This window comes from Lolium perenne, chromosome 3, assembly GCF_019359855.2.
Source record: "Lolium perenne isolate Kyuss_39 chromosome 3, Kyuss_2.0, whole genome shotgun sequence".
NCBI lineage: Eukaryota > Viridiplantae > Streptophyta > Magnoliopsida > Poales > Poaceae > Lolium > Lolium perenne.
In genome coordinates, this window is record NC_067246.2 from 324,970,486 (window position 1) to 324,986,642 (window position 16,157).

The 16,157-nt window shown below is 47.4% G+C and overlaps 1 protein-coding gene across 1 annotated transcript; it reads left to right on the forward strand.

Annotated features, from left to right (window-relative positions):
• Nucleotides 1-10,687: 10,687 nt before the first annotated feature.
• LOC127345726 (rac-like GTP-binding protein 5) lies at nt 10,688-14,412 on the forward strand. Its single transcript, XM_051372228.1, has 7 exons — nt 10,688-10,952; nt 11,850-11,937; nt 12,055-12,164; nt 12,253-12,316; nt 13,561-13,625; nt 13,723-13,788; nt 13,896-14,412. Exons 1-7 carry the CDS (start codon nt 10,854-10,856, stop codon nt 13,995-13,997), a joined length of 594 nt encoding a protein of 197 aa, XP_051228188.1. The 5' UTR covers nt 10,688-10,853; the 3' UTR covers nt 13,998-14,412.
• Nucleotides 14,413-16,157: the final 1,745 nt, after the last annotated feature.

The following is a 16,157-nucleotide window of genomic DNA, read 5'->3' on the forward strand; positions in this document are numbered from 1 at the left end:
TTGCGGTGCCTAGCGGGCCACCAACGAACATCATGGATAGGGGGGTTGAAAGAGCAAAGTCTATACTCCGTGTTTTGTGTGTTTGATAACACCACTTGAATGAATTTAACCGTGTGCATAGATTGTCTTGGATAGATTTGCAAGTGCACGGTGCCCTCGCTGAACACTTCATGATCGGAGGACTGAAGCGTAGCTTATAGGTTTTCTGGTTTTGTGTGTGTATTGCGAGGTGACATGGCTGGAGAGGGAAAGAGGAAATCAGCAGTTTCTGCCTGACCGGTAATACCGGTACCAGTAGCGGTAGTACCGCTACCCTACTGGTACCGCCCTGAGGTACCGCTCTGGGTATTTGCACTGAACTGTCCCACAGAGTGCGTTACGGTACCTTTACGGTACCATAAGCGGTAGTACCGCTTACGAGCGGTAGTACCGCCTTGGTACCGCTTAGGTACCGTGACACAAGTTACGACACTACCGCGTTGGTACCGCCAAGGTGCCGCGAGGAGTCTGGGACTCACAGAGGTCGTTACGGTACCGCGAGCGGTACCGTCAGCGGTACTACCGCTGTGAATCCACGTGGCGAATCTGTGGAGCACATTCAAACCAGAGCGGTACTACCGCTTACCCAAGTGGTAGTACCGGTCGTGTGGGAACTGCACATAACGGTTGGATTTGAGGGGCCCTATAAAAAGGCCCCTTCTTCCCCAGCTCGATTTTTATCTCTTCTCTCTCTCCTCCATTGTTGCTGAGCTCAAACCTTGAGGATCTCCCCATCCACCTAACCAATCTTGCCCAAACTTTGTGGAGTGGTAGAGGAGATCCCGATCTATAGTTCTACCAAGAGAGATTTCACCAATACTTGCTAGTCCTTAGTGGATCTTGGGGTTAGGGTTCCTGCGGTGGGATCTTGGAGGAAGTGCTCCTATGGAGGCTAGCTTGGAGTTGTGATAGCCCCATAGGGTGTTGGGAGCCTCCTAGTGTTGTGGAGCACGCCCCAACCTTGTGAAGGAACCACCGCCTCGACCGGTGCCTTAGTGGAGAAGGGGGAGCCCCTTTGTGGAGCTCTCTCGAGGAAGAAGGTGAGGTCTTCCTTCGTGGTGTGGCCGTCTAGCCTCTTGTGTGAGGCTAGCACCTCCTCAACGCAGACGTACTCCCTTTTGTGGGAGGAACTGCGGGAAACAAACCTCGCCTCGTCTCCGCACCCTCCGGTTGTCCCGCTCCTCAACTGTATTATCTTGTTTGGTTCCTTTGCTTGTTGCACTAGCCTAGGATCATACTAGGATCACCTCGAACATCAAAGCTATCACCTTTACTTCGGTGTTGCACTAAAATTGAAAAAGGATAAAAATTGCGTAGCGCCCATTCACCCCCCCCCCCTTTTGTTCGCTACGGTCCATTCAGGGGTCATCTTTGATAGAGCGCCTCCGTCCTTTTCGAGAACAACCTCGATCTGAAATCAACATGAGCCTGACACTGTCCTCATTTACTTGACATGCCTAGGGGTGTAAATGGATAGGGTAATTTCCGCGTCAAAACTGGCTCCGAATCCATTTTAAGGTGTCCATGTCTGATTTTAAGGAATCCGGTGGATAAGGATATCTGATTCTGAAGTGGTGCTCCGGATACGGTATAGGATATGGTACAACTAATAGCATGCGGATATGGATTATCCAATATTTAATTAGGATAATTCGAAGGTTTAAACCGGATAATCCCATTTTGAGTCAAAAGCTAAGGACAATTCACAAGGTTACTATTTATTGAGTTACCAACAAGCATGTTTAGCTCTAAATGCTATCAATTCTTAAGTTGTAGTGTAAATTGTGTCTAACTGTTATCACCAGAATTTGACCGGATCAAAGGTGGGCCGCGATTGGAGATGGGCTTGAAGAATATACATGGAAGGAATACATGAATCGGCCTTATATGCAAAGTTTGGGCTAGTTTGCCCGTGTATCTGTAATATAGTAGGATACGTGTCGATTAGATAGAGTTTGGCTCGTGCCCGGTTGGGATTATTCCCACGTTAGAAAGTCTACGGACTATAAATATGTATCTAGGGTTTATGAAATAAACAACAATCACGTTCACCACAAACCAATCTAGGCGCATCGCCAACTCCCTTGTCTCGAGGGTTTCTTCCGGGTAAGCATCATGCTGCCTAGATCGCATCTTGCGATCTAGGCAGTACACGCTTATTCGTTGTTCATGCGTTGCTCGTGCTGAAGCCTTGTTGATGGCGAGCAACGTAGTTATCTTAGATGTGTTAGGGTTAGCATTGTTCATCGTATCATATGCTGTCGTCGTGCAACCCTTAGACATCTAGCCGCCCTTACACCTATCTTAGGTGTAAGGGCGGCACCCCGCTTGATCATTATTTAGTAGATCCGATCCGTTATGATTGCTCCTTGTTCTTCAAGGATTAGTTTAACATCTGCATAGTTAGGCCTTACAAACGGGTTGAAGGATCCAGTGGCGCGTAGGGTGTAGTTTGCTAGCCCTAGACAGGATGTTCCGGGGATCAACTTCGTGTTGGTTTTTAGGCCTTGTCTAGGGTCGGTTTACGATCACCGTGCGTGGCCGCCAGGCTCAATCACGAGTAGGATGTTCCGATTATGTGGTGAAAACCCTAAATCGTAGTAGGTCATTTTAGCTTTATATTGATCAAGCAGGACCACCATATATTCGTACACCTCGTACGGATCATGGGTGGATCGGCTCTTTGAGCCGATTCACAGGACAACCTGAGAGACGATCGAGGCTCGTATTTAATGTTTACGTGTATGCCATGCAGGAAACTAAGCGAGGCACATCCATCACCTTCCTGACCAGGTATAGGTCAGGTGGCACGCCCTTGCACCAGCATCGGACGTGCGTGCCGAGTCTTTGCGGGCCGTCGCTCGGAGGGACCAGGGCCAGCCGCAGTCCTGGGAGCCTCCCGGCTCTACTGTGTTGCCCGTCGCTGCTCGCCGGTGGGTTTCTGACCGCAACACATTCTGGCACGCCCGGTGGGACAGTCTTCGACATCAACCGCATCGCCATCTACATCTGAGATGGCGGAAGGCACTCCAGTCACGTACGAGGATCTGACCGAGGAGCTCAAGAAGAAGTATGACGAGGTCAAAGCAATCCTCGAAGCCGACCTCATCGGCTCTTTTCACAGAACCCGCTCACATGGCATCAGGTGGAAAGGGTTCTCACCTGAAGGCGCGCTGGATGGAGTGGACCTGTCCGCCCCGTCAGAAGAACGCACCAGGTCTCTACGTCAGGAGATTAACTTCATGGTAGCTCATTCGCTGCACCGCCATTCTGAGAGCCTGGTGAACACTTTCGAGCGTGTCGCTCTTCGGGTGATCCAGGAAATCATGAGGCATCAGTACTCTCCGTCAGGACCAGCTCTAGGGACTTACCAAGGAGAGATGCCACTCCAGTCCCGTCCACCGCTGCCATTCGCGTTGGCAGCACCAGAAGTGTCGAATTCACCGGCATACGTCGTCTACAAGATCGGTGGTGACCCTAGTGACTACCAGTTCTTGCATGAGGCGCCTAAGGAGATCCCTCACGGATACACGTGCACATACGTGTCGATCGCAGAATCGGGCACTCACAAACTGCATCGCAACAGCAGGGACTTATGGAACAGCAGGAGGAACTTCGGGAACAGATCTTGAGAAGCAGACGTGGCTAGCTAAGTATGCCACTCCGACAAACCTCCAGAGCACAGCTCCTGCAGTTGGCTCAGAGCTGGAAAAGCAAGCATGGCTGGCTAAGTATGCCACTCCGGCGAATCTTCAGAGTTCGACTCCTGCAGCCAGCACCGCGGATCAGATCAGTACAATCCTGAGAGACCAGTTCGGCATGGTGCTGAAAAGGAGGACAATCGGCTATTCCAAGCCGTACCCCAACGAGTACGAGTTGATCCCGCTACCACCCAAATATCGGCTCCCTGATTTCTCCAAGTTTAATGGATCAGATGGTTCCAGCTCCATCGAGCATGTGAGCCGATATTTGTCACAGCTGGGCACGATCTCAGCATCAGATGAGCTGCGTGTGAGGTTCTTCGCACAGTCCCTCACAGGATCGGCTTTCGGGTGGTACACATCGCTGCCACCAGACTCAATCCGGACTTGGAAGCAGTTGGAAGAGCAGTTCCACATGTAGTATCACTCAGAGGCTTCCGAGGCTGGCATTGCCGATTTAGCACAAGTACGACAGAAGCGCGGAGAAACAGTGTCAGAATACGTCCAGCGCTTCAGGACCGTTAGGAACCGATGCTATTCGGCTCGTGTGACTGAAAAAGAAGCAGTCGAGTTGGCGGTGGTGGGTCTCGCATCACCGATCAAGGACGTGGCCTCCCAAGCAGACTACCCTTCACTGGGCGCACATGGTGCGAAGGCATCGATATATGAACAGCGCCACCCAGATGTATACCAGGATAAATTCAAGCGTGCGGTGGTCCTGGTTGAGGCAGATGAAGACGAAGGCTCTGCGGGAGATCAAGAGGTAGCAGTGGCTGAATGGACTCGGGGGGGCAAGCCCCGTGTCCTGCAAGTGGGTTAAGCCACAAGGTCCTCCAAGAGGGTTTGACTTCGACGTTACCAAAGCTGAGCAGATTTTCGACCTCTTACTTAAGGAGAAGCAGCTAAAGGTACCTGAAGGCCACAAGGTCCCCACGGCGCAGGAGCTGAACGTAAAGCCATACTGCAAGTGGCATAACACGTTCACCCATGCCACCAACGACTGCAGGGTGTGGTGGCAGCAGGTCCAAATGGCGATAGAACAAGGGCGTCTAATTTTCAGCCAGTACGCCATGAAAGTCGACACACACCCCTTCCTCGCCGTTAACATGGTGGAGTGCACTTACCCTGGAGGGTGCCAGCCAGGATTCTCGTTCAACATCAACATGGTAGGACCTGGACACCACTCTGGTAAGGACGGAGACGAGGGCAGCTGCTCTCATAGCAAGGACACAGAGGAAGCCGTTCCACGCGATCGGCTCCGTCACGATGGCAAGCGCTACATCACAGAGGGAGAAGTGAGGAATGTGAGATATCAGCGACCTCTCTCTGATCACCTCCTCAACAAGTATGTGAGTCAATATGACCAACGCCGACGACCCAACGACGATGATGAAAGAGATCGTCTGGCTAGGGACGCCAGGAGACATCGTCGGCATGATCGCGACGAGGAGAGATATGAGCGCCACGCCAAGGAAAGGTCAAGAGAGCAAGACGACGAGGATAGGCACTGGGACTGTCCCTTCTTCAGACACTGCTGGGATTCAGGAATGAGCCGATTGCCTACAATCGGCAACTGCCCAGAATGTGGACAGAAGAAGAAGGATGCAGCTAACGTGTCCGTGTTCAAACGTCTAGGGCCTCTCCCGCCTCGGAACAAGCACGCTGAGTCCCCTCGGGTGGAAGATCTCGAGGAATTGGAAGACGATGATGAAGAAGAAGAAGATAAGTACCACCGGCCAAGGTGGTGCCCTAATGGACTCAGCCGTTCCCAAAAGCGTAGGGTTCAGCGACTACGTGGTTTGGAGGAAGCCGAAAGGTTATACCTGCACACGTTGAGGAAGGCGCGGCCTGATCTGGCCGCTAAAATTCAGCGAACCCTGGACGAAGAAGGTCGGCCACAAAGGAAAGAGTGGCGCCCCAGACAAAAGAAAGCCGATGATGAAACATCGGCTGGCACAAACATGGTGTTCATCCTTCCGACGGAGTTTAGTGCTCCAAGATTAGACGAAGCACCTGTGGCACAACTTGACTGCGGCCCACGACCAATTATCTTTGAGAAGCCACGAGAAAGAAGCTACAGACATCTGAAGGCCCTGTACTTGCGAGGTTATATCAATGGGCAGCCTGTCAACAAGATGCTGGTGGACACCGGAGCGGCAGTCAACATTATGCCATACTCCATGCTACGTCGGTTGGGACGCTCTAGCTCGGATCTGATCAAGACCAACGTGACACTGAGCGATTTCAACGGCCAAGCGTCTGACGCACAAGGTGTTCTGAATGTGGATCTGACCGTAGGAAGGAAAACCATCCCTACGACGTTCTTTATTGTCGACAGCAAGAGCACCTATGCTGTCCTGCTAGGAAGAGATTGGATCCACGCCAACTGTTGCATTCCATCCACGATGCACCAATGCTTAATACAGTGGGATGGAGATGAAGTAGAGGTCGTCCATGCAGATGACTCAGCCGAGATTTCAACGGCTGGCATGAACGTTTGGGAGACAACAGGCCAAGAGCCACTCTCAGGCATCAATTTGGACGACTGCGAGCGCATCGACGTGACGAAGGACGGGGTTAGGCTGGTATTATCCACCGGCCTGACTGTATAGTAAGAACAAACCTTTGGACAAACGTGGCAAGGCCGATCCTTGGGATCGGCCCCAAAGATCTATGGAGGAACATTGCAAAACCTTCATTGAGCGATTCAATTAACATGGAGGCCGATTCCAGCAATCGGCCAAAATTATCCTCACCATACGTTCTGCATGTGTTCAACGCCGATCTAATGGGCAGCGGTTTTACGTCGGCTGATGAGCTGGAAAAAGTCAACATTGGTCCTAATGGAGCCGATGTTCAAATACAGTGCCTTGGCTAACTACAGAGCCGATATCCGCAGTTACCTGGCAGATTCGGCTCGGGGGGGCACCTAATCAGATGAACATGTGTGATACATGTGCAGTGAAATATTGGGGGGGGGCCGATAGAAAAATCGGCCAGTAAAAAAAAATATTTTTCACGATGAACAGCCGATGCACAGCCATCGACTCTAGTACAATTACACAGGATCTACCCGCTGCGTGTTCAAGACGCGGATTTTCACCAAGTCGGTCTTCAGTTCAGCTTCGAGGCCTTCTGCTTCCTTGAGGGAGTGAACAATGAGAGCTTCCTCGGCTGCAATGAGCCAATTTTTGGTGCCCGAACCTTCTCTTCGAGGACTTCCAACCCTTTGCGCCAGTTAAGCCGTTGGTGTTTCGTTTACAATATCGGCTTTCAACGGAAGAAAAGGTGATCGATGGGGGCAAGTTTGGCTGGCTCTGCATGGTGGCTGTCTCAGAATTACCTGAGTTCAAAGCCCTTTGTCTGATCTGTGCGTCCTCACCGCTATTCTCGCCTTGACTGAGGCTCGGGGGCAGCTGGCCTGGTAGATGCTCTGTTTTTAGAAGCCGATTGGGGTGTCATCGGCTGGTCCTGCGTCGCAACCTTCTTCAAAAATGGTGAGTTCTTGCAGAAGAGGATCACTGGAGCTGGTGGGAGGAATTTAAGGGCTTTCTTGAAGACAAGGGTCTTCCACATTATCCACCAGATCTCAAAGTCATCAGTCGAAGAGCTGAAGGGTAGATTGTGAAGGACCGATGCGTTGCCATCGGCTCATTGAGCATTGGCTAAGTGAACAATCGGCAAAGTCAGTATGAGGGGAAATCGACTAAATTAGCTTAAAGGAAATCGGCAAAATCAAGTTGGGGGAAATTCTTCATTGATAAACAGGATTTCTTACATAAAGAGCTGATTGCTCTCAAAAGGAAGTACTAGGGGATACATTGCCCCATCTACTACTACTGATCCTATGCTAAGGGTCCTATCTACGGGCCGTCGCTGCCCTCGTCGTCGCCGTCGTCGCCGCTGTCGGCGCTACTCCCGGCGGGCTCATCGTCGCTGCTGCAGCGGCCGCCGGCAGGGCCCTCGTTGTCCTCGTCCTCCTCGTCAGCGTCGTCGTCGTCGCTGTCGAAGTCGCTGAGGTTCCCCGGCCAGGGGCAGAAGCGCTTGGCCGGCGGTTCGTCGGAGGAGGTGTCGTCCTCCTCCTCCCCCTCCTCCTCCTCGGAGGAGGTGAAGTCATCACAGGAGAAGCGATCGTCATCGCTCTCCTCCTCCGTTTCCCCGTCGGCAAGGAAGCGGAGGTCACTTTCCCCGTCGGTCGAGGACTTGTCGTCCTCAGACCAGACGGAGAAATCGTGACTGGACTCCTCCCCGGCTTCGATGGCGCGGCGGGTGTTGGCCGCATGGGCCTCCTCTGGGTCCTACTCCGGCGTCGGCTCGCGGGAGGAGGAGGATTGGGTGGAAAGACCCGATGAGGCAGAGGAGGAAGAAGACATGGTGGCGCAGGAGGGCTTTTGGAGTGCTAATGCGAAGGGGATGAAGAAGCAAACTGTTTGGAGCGGTTAAATAAAAGGAGATATAGTGGAGATTCAATGCCACAGCAGTTTCCGAGGAAGTGGTGCCCAAAGAAAAAAAATTTGCCAGGTCACGCGGAGAAGCGGAGGAGGCAAGGCATCATGATGATGGATACTGCGACGGTTCTGCTCTGCCACGACATGACCCGATGACGGAAAAGCAGAATGATTTTGGAATTGTCATTTCCAAAACCAGGGGGCATGTGTTATCACCAGAATTTGACCGGATCAAAGGTGGGCCGCGATTGGAGATGGGCTTGAAGAATATACATGGAAGGAATACATGAATCGGCCTTATATGCAAAGTTTGGGCTAGTTTGCCCGTGTATCTGTAATATAGTAGGATACGTGTCGATTAGATAGAGTTTGGCTCGTGCCCGGTTGGGATTATTCCCACGTTAGAAAGTCTACGGACTATAAATATGTATCTAGGGTTTATGAAATAAACAACAATCACGTTCACCACAAACCAATCTAGGCGCATCGCCAACTCCCTTGTCTCGAGGGTTTCTTCCGGGTAAGCATCATGCTGCCTAGATCGCATCTTGCGATCTAGGCAGTACACGCTTATTCGCTGTTCATGCGTTGCTCGTGCTGAAGCCTTGTTGATGGCGAGCAACGTAGTTATCTTAGATGTGTTAGGGTTAGCATTGTTCATCGTATCATATGCTGTCGTCGTGCAACCCTTAGACATCTAGCCGCCCTTACACCTATCTTAGGTGTAAGGGCGGCACCCCGCTTGATCATTATTTAGTAGATCCGATCCGTTATGATTGCTCCTTGTTCTTCAAGGATTAGTTTAACATCTGCATAGTTAGACCTTACAAACGGGTTGAAAGATCCAGTGGCGCGTAGGGTGTAGTTTGCTAGCCCTAGACAGGATGTTCCGGGGATCAACTTCGTGTTGGTTTTTAGGCCTTGTCTAGGGTCGGTTTACGATCACCGTGCGTGGCCGCCAGGCTCAATCACGAGTAGGATGTTCCGATTATGTGGTGAAAACCCTAAATCGTAGTAGGTCGTTTTAGCTTTATATTGATCAAGCAGGACCACCATATATTCGTACACCTCGTACGGATCATGGGTGGATCGGCTCAGGACAACCTGAGAGCCGATCGAGGCTCGTATTTAATGTTTACGTGTATGTCATGCAGGAAACTAAGCGAGGCACATCCATCACCTTCCTGACCAGGTATAGGTCAGGTGGCACGCCCTTGCACCAGCATCGGACGTGCGTGCCGAGTCTTTGCGGGCCGTCGCTCGGAGGGACCAGGGCCAGCCGCAGTCCTGGGAGCCTCCCGGCTCTACTGTGTTGCCCGTCGCTGCTCGCCGGTGGGTTTCTGACCGCAACACTAACTTATTTTCTTAACTACAGAAGACTAAAGGTTTAAATCCTTCTCAAGATTTGCAAGAACTATAACTATCTACTAATGAGAGCATATATCTGACTATGTTTGTTTCTGGTCCAAGTCTGCCCCGTTTCCGATTCAAATCCACAGTCCGATATATCTGCATTCAAATCCGAAACCGGTCAATATCCGCTTCGATCCAGATCCGAGAAAAATATATGGTAAAAGATATGGTATGAGAAAAATCTGATCCGATATGTTTACACCCATAGACATGCCTGACCTTTCCACTCTCGGCACGCTCATGCTAGGTAGCCATTGATTTATCGAAGCTGTCAGTCTCGATCATACGTATGTTGTTAGTTTAATAGGCTAACTTAAGTTATCCGCGTAGAAAATAAGAAAGAAGATTAAACTATATCCCAAAACCACAACTAGAGGGGGCTTCACAAAACACCAAACAAAGAGAACTTTATAAAATATCCACTTCTCTCGTGGCAAGTTGTTTCACGAACCCAAATCCCGAGTTTGTTATCCTCGCTAATTTAACTGTGCCCTCACCTCCCACTCTCGACACACGTCTACAAGGTATTTTGAGTCATCAAAGTTACCGATTTGCAAATGGTTTCTATGTTGCTAGTTTAATTGGTCAACACTTGACTCATGTGGGTAGAGCATAAGAATGAATAACAAAATATATCAAAAAACACAACTATAGGGGTAGGGTTCCAAAAAAAACACAACTATAGTTGCAATAGAAATTTTTAACATAAAGTGGTTCTTTCTTTTTGTCTACTGTATTATTAAGTAAAAAAAATGTGGTAATTAAAAAAAATGAAACACATGCTCTCAAAAAGTGCAGGTCCTCGACATTCCATGTACTGAAGTGCATTTCTCTCTTTTGTCATCAATGAAGAGCAACAGGAGAAGAGACATATACATGTACTGAGTACAGTAGAGTATTCTGCATTTGGCAAAATTTGTGAGGGAGAGACATTACTGTTTATTTGCGCTCTAGTGTGCATGATGAGGCCGGCCGGCCGGCCGGCAGGGGGTTTATTTTATTTTTTTCAGGACAAAACAGAAAAGTCGCGGTCACTTGACTTGGTGCAGAACAGAGCGGGAATAGAATATACGTATTTCTGCTGGACCTGGTTGCAAGAGTGGAGTTCCTCCGCCGCCGCTGCTGCTGCTGGTAGTCTCCACCCCCACTCGCTTGCTGCTTCTCTCCGACGGACGGCCGGCCTACCTAGGGATTCGCCGGCGGAGATTGCGTGGGCCGAGGGGCGAGGGAGCTGAGCGGCGAGGCGGCGGCGATGAGCGCGTCCCGGTTCATAAAGTGCGTGACGGTGGGGGACGGCGCCGTGGGCAAGACCTGCCTCCTCATCTCCTACACCTCCAACACCTTCCCCACGGTCAGCACCTCTCTCTTCCTCCCTCCTAGCTGAGAATCCGCGGGGATCCCTTCTTCTCCTAGCTAGTACGATTCTGCTAAGCTTAATTCGTCTCTCTTCTGATCTAAAACACACAGTAGGTTCTTTTGTCTCTTGCCTAGTATGTCGGTACCAACTCCTTCCCTTGCCCCCTTCTATTCTCGGTTAGGATGGGTGGATAGATCCCATTCTTTGCATAACTAGTATCTAAGATTATTTCATGCGTCTTCTAATCTAGAGAGATGGAGGTTCATGCCACAGACATAATTAGTGATTTCCCTAGAGCCACTTTCCATGGCTGATTATCTAAATTCTTAGGCCAACCAAATTACATGTCAGAGACAGAATTAGTGATTTCCCTAGCATCAATTTTCCATGGCTAACTATCTTGATTCTTATTTAGGGACAACCTGTGTACATGTCTTACTAGTAGTGCCCCTGTTTTTCCATGTCTGAATTAGGCAGCAGTATTTATGCAGTATATCAATATATGTGGATGGAGGTTCATGTGACTGACAGAATTAGTGGCTTCCCTCGCATCAGTTTCCACGCCTAATTTTTCAATTATTTGCCTGATTTTCTCCATTCTTATGAGTTATGACAGCCCATGTACATACATGTCTTACTACTTAGTACCGCCTCTGCTTTTTATATATCTGCAATCCACCTGAATACCCAAACACAAAAATAGTATAATCTCACTAGTACCACTCTTGTTCCCAGCCAAACAAAACAACTTAGTTCTCTACTCTATTTCACTGTGAATATTCTCCAGCTGCAAGCTATCTGCATATCTCAATATATCAATATAATACAGTAACCATATCTAGTATAGCATTTCCGACTCACGTCTTAGTATATATTGCTCGGGACGTACAGGATTATGTCCCGACTGTCTTTGACAACTTCAGCGCAAACGTCGTCGTTGATGGAAGCACCGTCAACCTGGGCTTGTGGGATACAGCAGGTATGCTTCTGATTTGTTTTTCTTTGCAGTGCCAGCAGGTCTGTTAACTTACTGATGAACATATATAACGAGTACCAGCAAATCTTATTCTTTGATTCCATCTGATGCATTTCACAGGACAAGAGGACTACAACAGGCTACGCCCGCTGAGCTACCGCGGAGCCGACGTCTTCCTGCTCGCCTTCTCCCTCATCAGCAAAGCAAGCTACGAGAACGTCTCCAAGAAGGCATGCACTGATCCTGTTCTCCTCGCTTCTAACACTCTTTCTTTGATGAGCTGTTGTGGGTTTATGAAATTCTATACCTTTTTTGCAGTGGATTCCTGAATTGAGGCACTATGCTCCTGGTGTGCCCATCATTCTTGTTGGCACAAAGCTCGGTAATGCCCTTCGTCTCGTATTATTGCATTTTATTTTATACAAACATCTCCTGTTGCGTTGTATTTGTGTGAAATGTCATGTTCCTCTATATGTGTACTGTAGTGCAACACTTCACTAAGTTGTTATTACCACATACGTGATAGCTGTGCTTCCTAACTATTAGAGTAAATAGTGGCTTTTGACTGATTTAAGTAATTAGAAAACTTATAAGTATAGGTGTCTTTGTTGTAAATATGCTGGAACGCTTTACTGAGTTATGGTTACCACATACCTGACAGTTGCGCTTCACCACCATTGGAGTAAATAGCTGCTGTTCTCTGATTTAGGTAACTAGAAAACTTATTTAAACCACCATTGGAGTGAATCGTTTGTTGTTGTAAACTCACTTGTACTGTTATTCATGGCTGTCCATATGCTTATGATACTTATGTATCATCTTTACCCAAATAACCTGCACACAAAATTTTGAGAAAAACAAGCTATTGGAATTTGATGCCCACTCCCTATTAGTTTATTATTTGGTTATCCACTGAAATATGCAGTTTTGGCTGTCCAGATGCTTATGATACTTATGTATCATCTTTACCTAAATAATCTGCACACAAAATTTTGAGAAAAACAAGCTATTGGAATTTGATGCCCACTCCCTATTTGTTTATTATTTGGGTATCCACTGAAATATGCAGTTTTGGCTTCTATGAAGGATCAAATCATGGTTAAGCTGAGAGATTGTTGGCATTACACAAGATAATGACTAGTGATTGGAGTTATTTTACACTGTAAACTTTGCATCCTGGATTAATTTTGAGCTGTTTGGGAAATTAAGATATTATGTGACATGGCATTCTTTAATAATTTTGAATTGCTTGTTGTGAAATTATGATTTGACGTGATATGACATCCTTGATTAATTTGTAATTGCTGGTTGTGAAATTAAGATAAATTAATTATTATTAGGTTCTGTCTGGTTAGAAGTCAAAGTCTGTAGCTCATGTCCAAGTTTACCCAGGCCAGTTTTTATTGAGCTTTAGGAAATTTTCAGTATGACTTTGTAACTCCTGTTGTTCTTAGAGCCCAACTGTTGTAGCCACTTGACAAAACAGGAAGAAATGCTGTCAAATCAGTGGCTGTACGCATCATTTAAAAAAAAATGTCCATTGCTTATTGGTTGTTTGTTACTGGTCTGCCTGTGAGAAACGTTAGTATAATGAGTGGTGCTTAACCATCAAGTTACTGTGAGCAGATCTGCGGGATGACGAACAGTTTTTCGTGGACCACCCCGGTGCGGTTCCTATCTCCACCACTCAGGTAGTCACTCAAAACTTGTACCTTCCCGTGCTCTGTTGCCTCCCAGCAGCAAGGGAAACAAAGGGCGGTAAACTGTTTCACTGATTAATGAATGCAGGGCGAGGAGCTGAAAAAGGTAATCGGCGCGACAGCATACATCGAGTGCAGTTCCAAAACGCAGCAGGTAAGCTGATAAGAATTCTCTTTTTATACGGTATTACAAGACTGGTACTCAAAGCTTTGGTTACTGAGTGGTGCTCGCTTGTTTGCATCACGCCGACGTACATGCAGAACATCAAGGCTGTCTTCGACGCGGCGATCAAGGTGGTTCTCCAGCCCCCGAAGCAGAGGCGGAGGAAGAGGAAGGCGCGGAAAGGGTGTGCCATCTTATGAAATGGTACGCAGGTAGACTGAACCAGGCCGGTGCCGGGCCATCTTATGACTGAAATGGTACACAAGTAGACTGAGGCAGGCTGGTGCCGGGCAGATGGTTTTGTAGTCTCTCGCTTCAAAGGACCATCGTTCCTCGCCTCGCTGTTGTTGGTTGTCTGGTTGTATCCATGGAAATTAGTCTGTAATACATATTCAGCCCTGTAAATGGAGTGCTTGTTTGTGATGGATGGTACTGCAGTGTGAGTTCAGTGTTCAGGCTGAAAGTAAAACATCACAGTTCAATGTTCCGGCCTGTCCTGTAAGATCCAGGTGATGCACTTGGTGTGTAGTGCCATCTACTGTGCTACTGTGCTATCGATGGAAAGTAGATGATGGATTTGTGGTCAACATGTAATACGTATATAACTTTGCTTGACGAGTCCTGGCTGTAAATTTAGTGTAATAGGATGAAATTGCAGTGTCAACGCAATGTTCGGACTGAGAAAAAAAAAACAGTTTGGAAGCATGACTGAGCTGTTGCAAAACATGACAAGGCCAGCTAAGAGAGGATGCACAATAGGAGGAGGAGCAGATCCAAGTTGATGGTTTTTCAAGAAAACAAAAAAAGCTTTTGCGGTTCATTTCATTGAATAGGTAGAAATCATTACAAGATCTACCTGATGTTGTATAAGTTGGGGGTGTCAAGAGCACTGTCTATTACAATAAGTGAACTGATCTCATAAAATTCAAATAGAAAATCATCGAGGTGGGTTGAGTTGAAGTGAAATAGGATGTGTGCAAGAGAATTCTATGTACATTTGTTTTAAACACGATCGTACTGTGTATATGTTACACTGAGAGGAAACTGTTAACAGTTCCAAGTAGTTCTAGTTTTGTATCATAATAGGATCATAGCAAAAATAAACTACCAGGCAAACCTTAAGATAATAAAGTCCAAAAAAAAGATTACTCTACGCGGCTGAAGCTAAAAGATATAGCGCATGAAAACTCGGAAATTCAATTCGGCTCCCGGGTGCATATGCTCCCTATACCAAAAAATTATGTTTCGAAATGTCAAAAAATTTTGACAAAAAATTCTATATGTACATTTCCATATTATACCGTGTGTTTGTCAAGTTTCGCGAGGAATCAATATTTTTTGTGGTCTATGTAAAAAAGAGAAAATTTATCTTCTGAAAAGCATTATTTTAAGCATTGAATTTTGTCTTTTTTACACAAGCCACACGACAAGTCGATTTTTCATGAAACGACTTTGTGAGCGTGTAGCATGTGAAGATGTACATACGAATTTTTCGTTTCAACTTTTTTGAAATTTTAAAATATGTGTTACATGTATTTCAAAATAAAGGGAACATATGCTCCCATGTGCCAAAACACCACTCCCATGAAAACTGAACTAAGAAGCTATTGCACAGTCATCACAATAAACTTGGCTACTAGGCGCGATCATCCTGCATTCCGGGAGTACCAACAATTATATATCTCTGGATCATCACAGATCTACAGTTCTCAACCAATGGTTCGTAATCAACCCTACAAGTTAATGCACATTGCTCCGGTAATAATTATCAAGCCATAATCAGTACTACTCCGTACATGCTAGTGTTTCTTTGGCTAGACTATAACCTACGGTTGATGAGTAGCTTGTATTATCGTTGTAGGCGCACAATCAATCCACCGAGAAATCAAGCAATCACAATACACGATGACGACACCGAGATTTGTTAACGTAGTTTGGCAACTTGCCTACTCTGCGGGGCATGATTATGGGTGCTCCTCCCCATTGATATTGCTGCACAGGTCGCCTTGGTCGCCGTCTCCCCTTGCACGCCTACTGCTATCAAATCATTATGGGTTACGACATGTGGTGCCCTCACATTATATGGATGGTCCAGGGTTGAACATTACACGTAACATATCCACATCTATTACAACTCAGAATCCAACGTAACCCAACTCGTGCACTAATATTCGACACAAACGTAACCCAACTCGTACACTAATATTATGGGCTTATAGAACTACTTTCAAAAATCTTATGGGTATGTCTCCTTATAGAATGGTCTACGGAAAATCATACCATCTACATGTAGAACTAGGACACAAAGCTAGATGGCCTGTTAAACAACTCAACTTTGATTCTAAAACTGCGGGAGATAA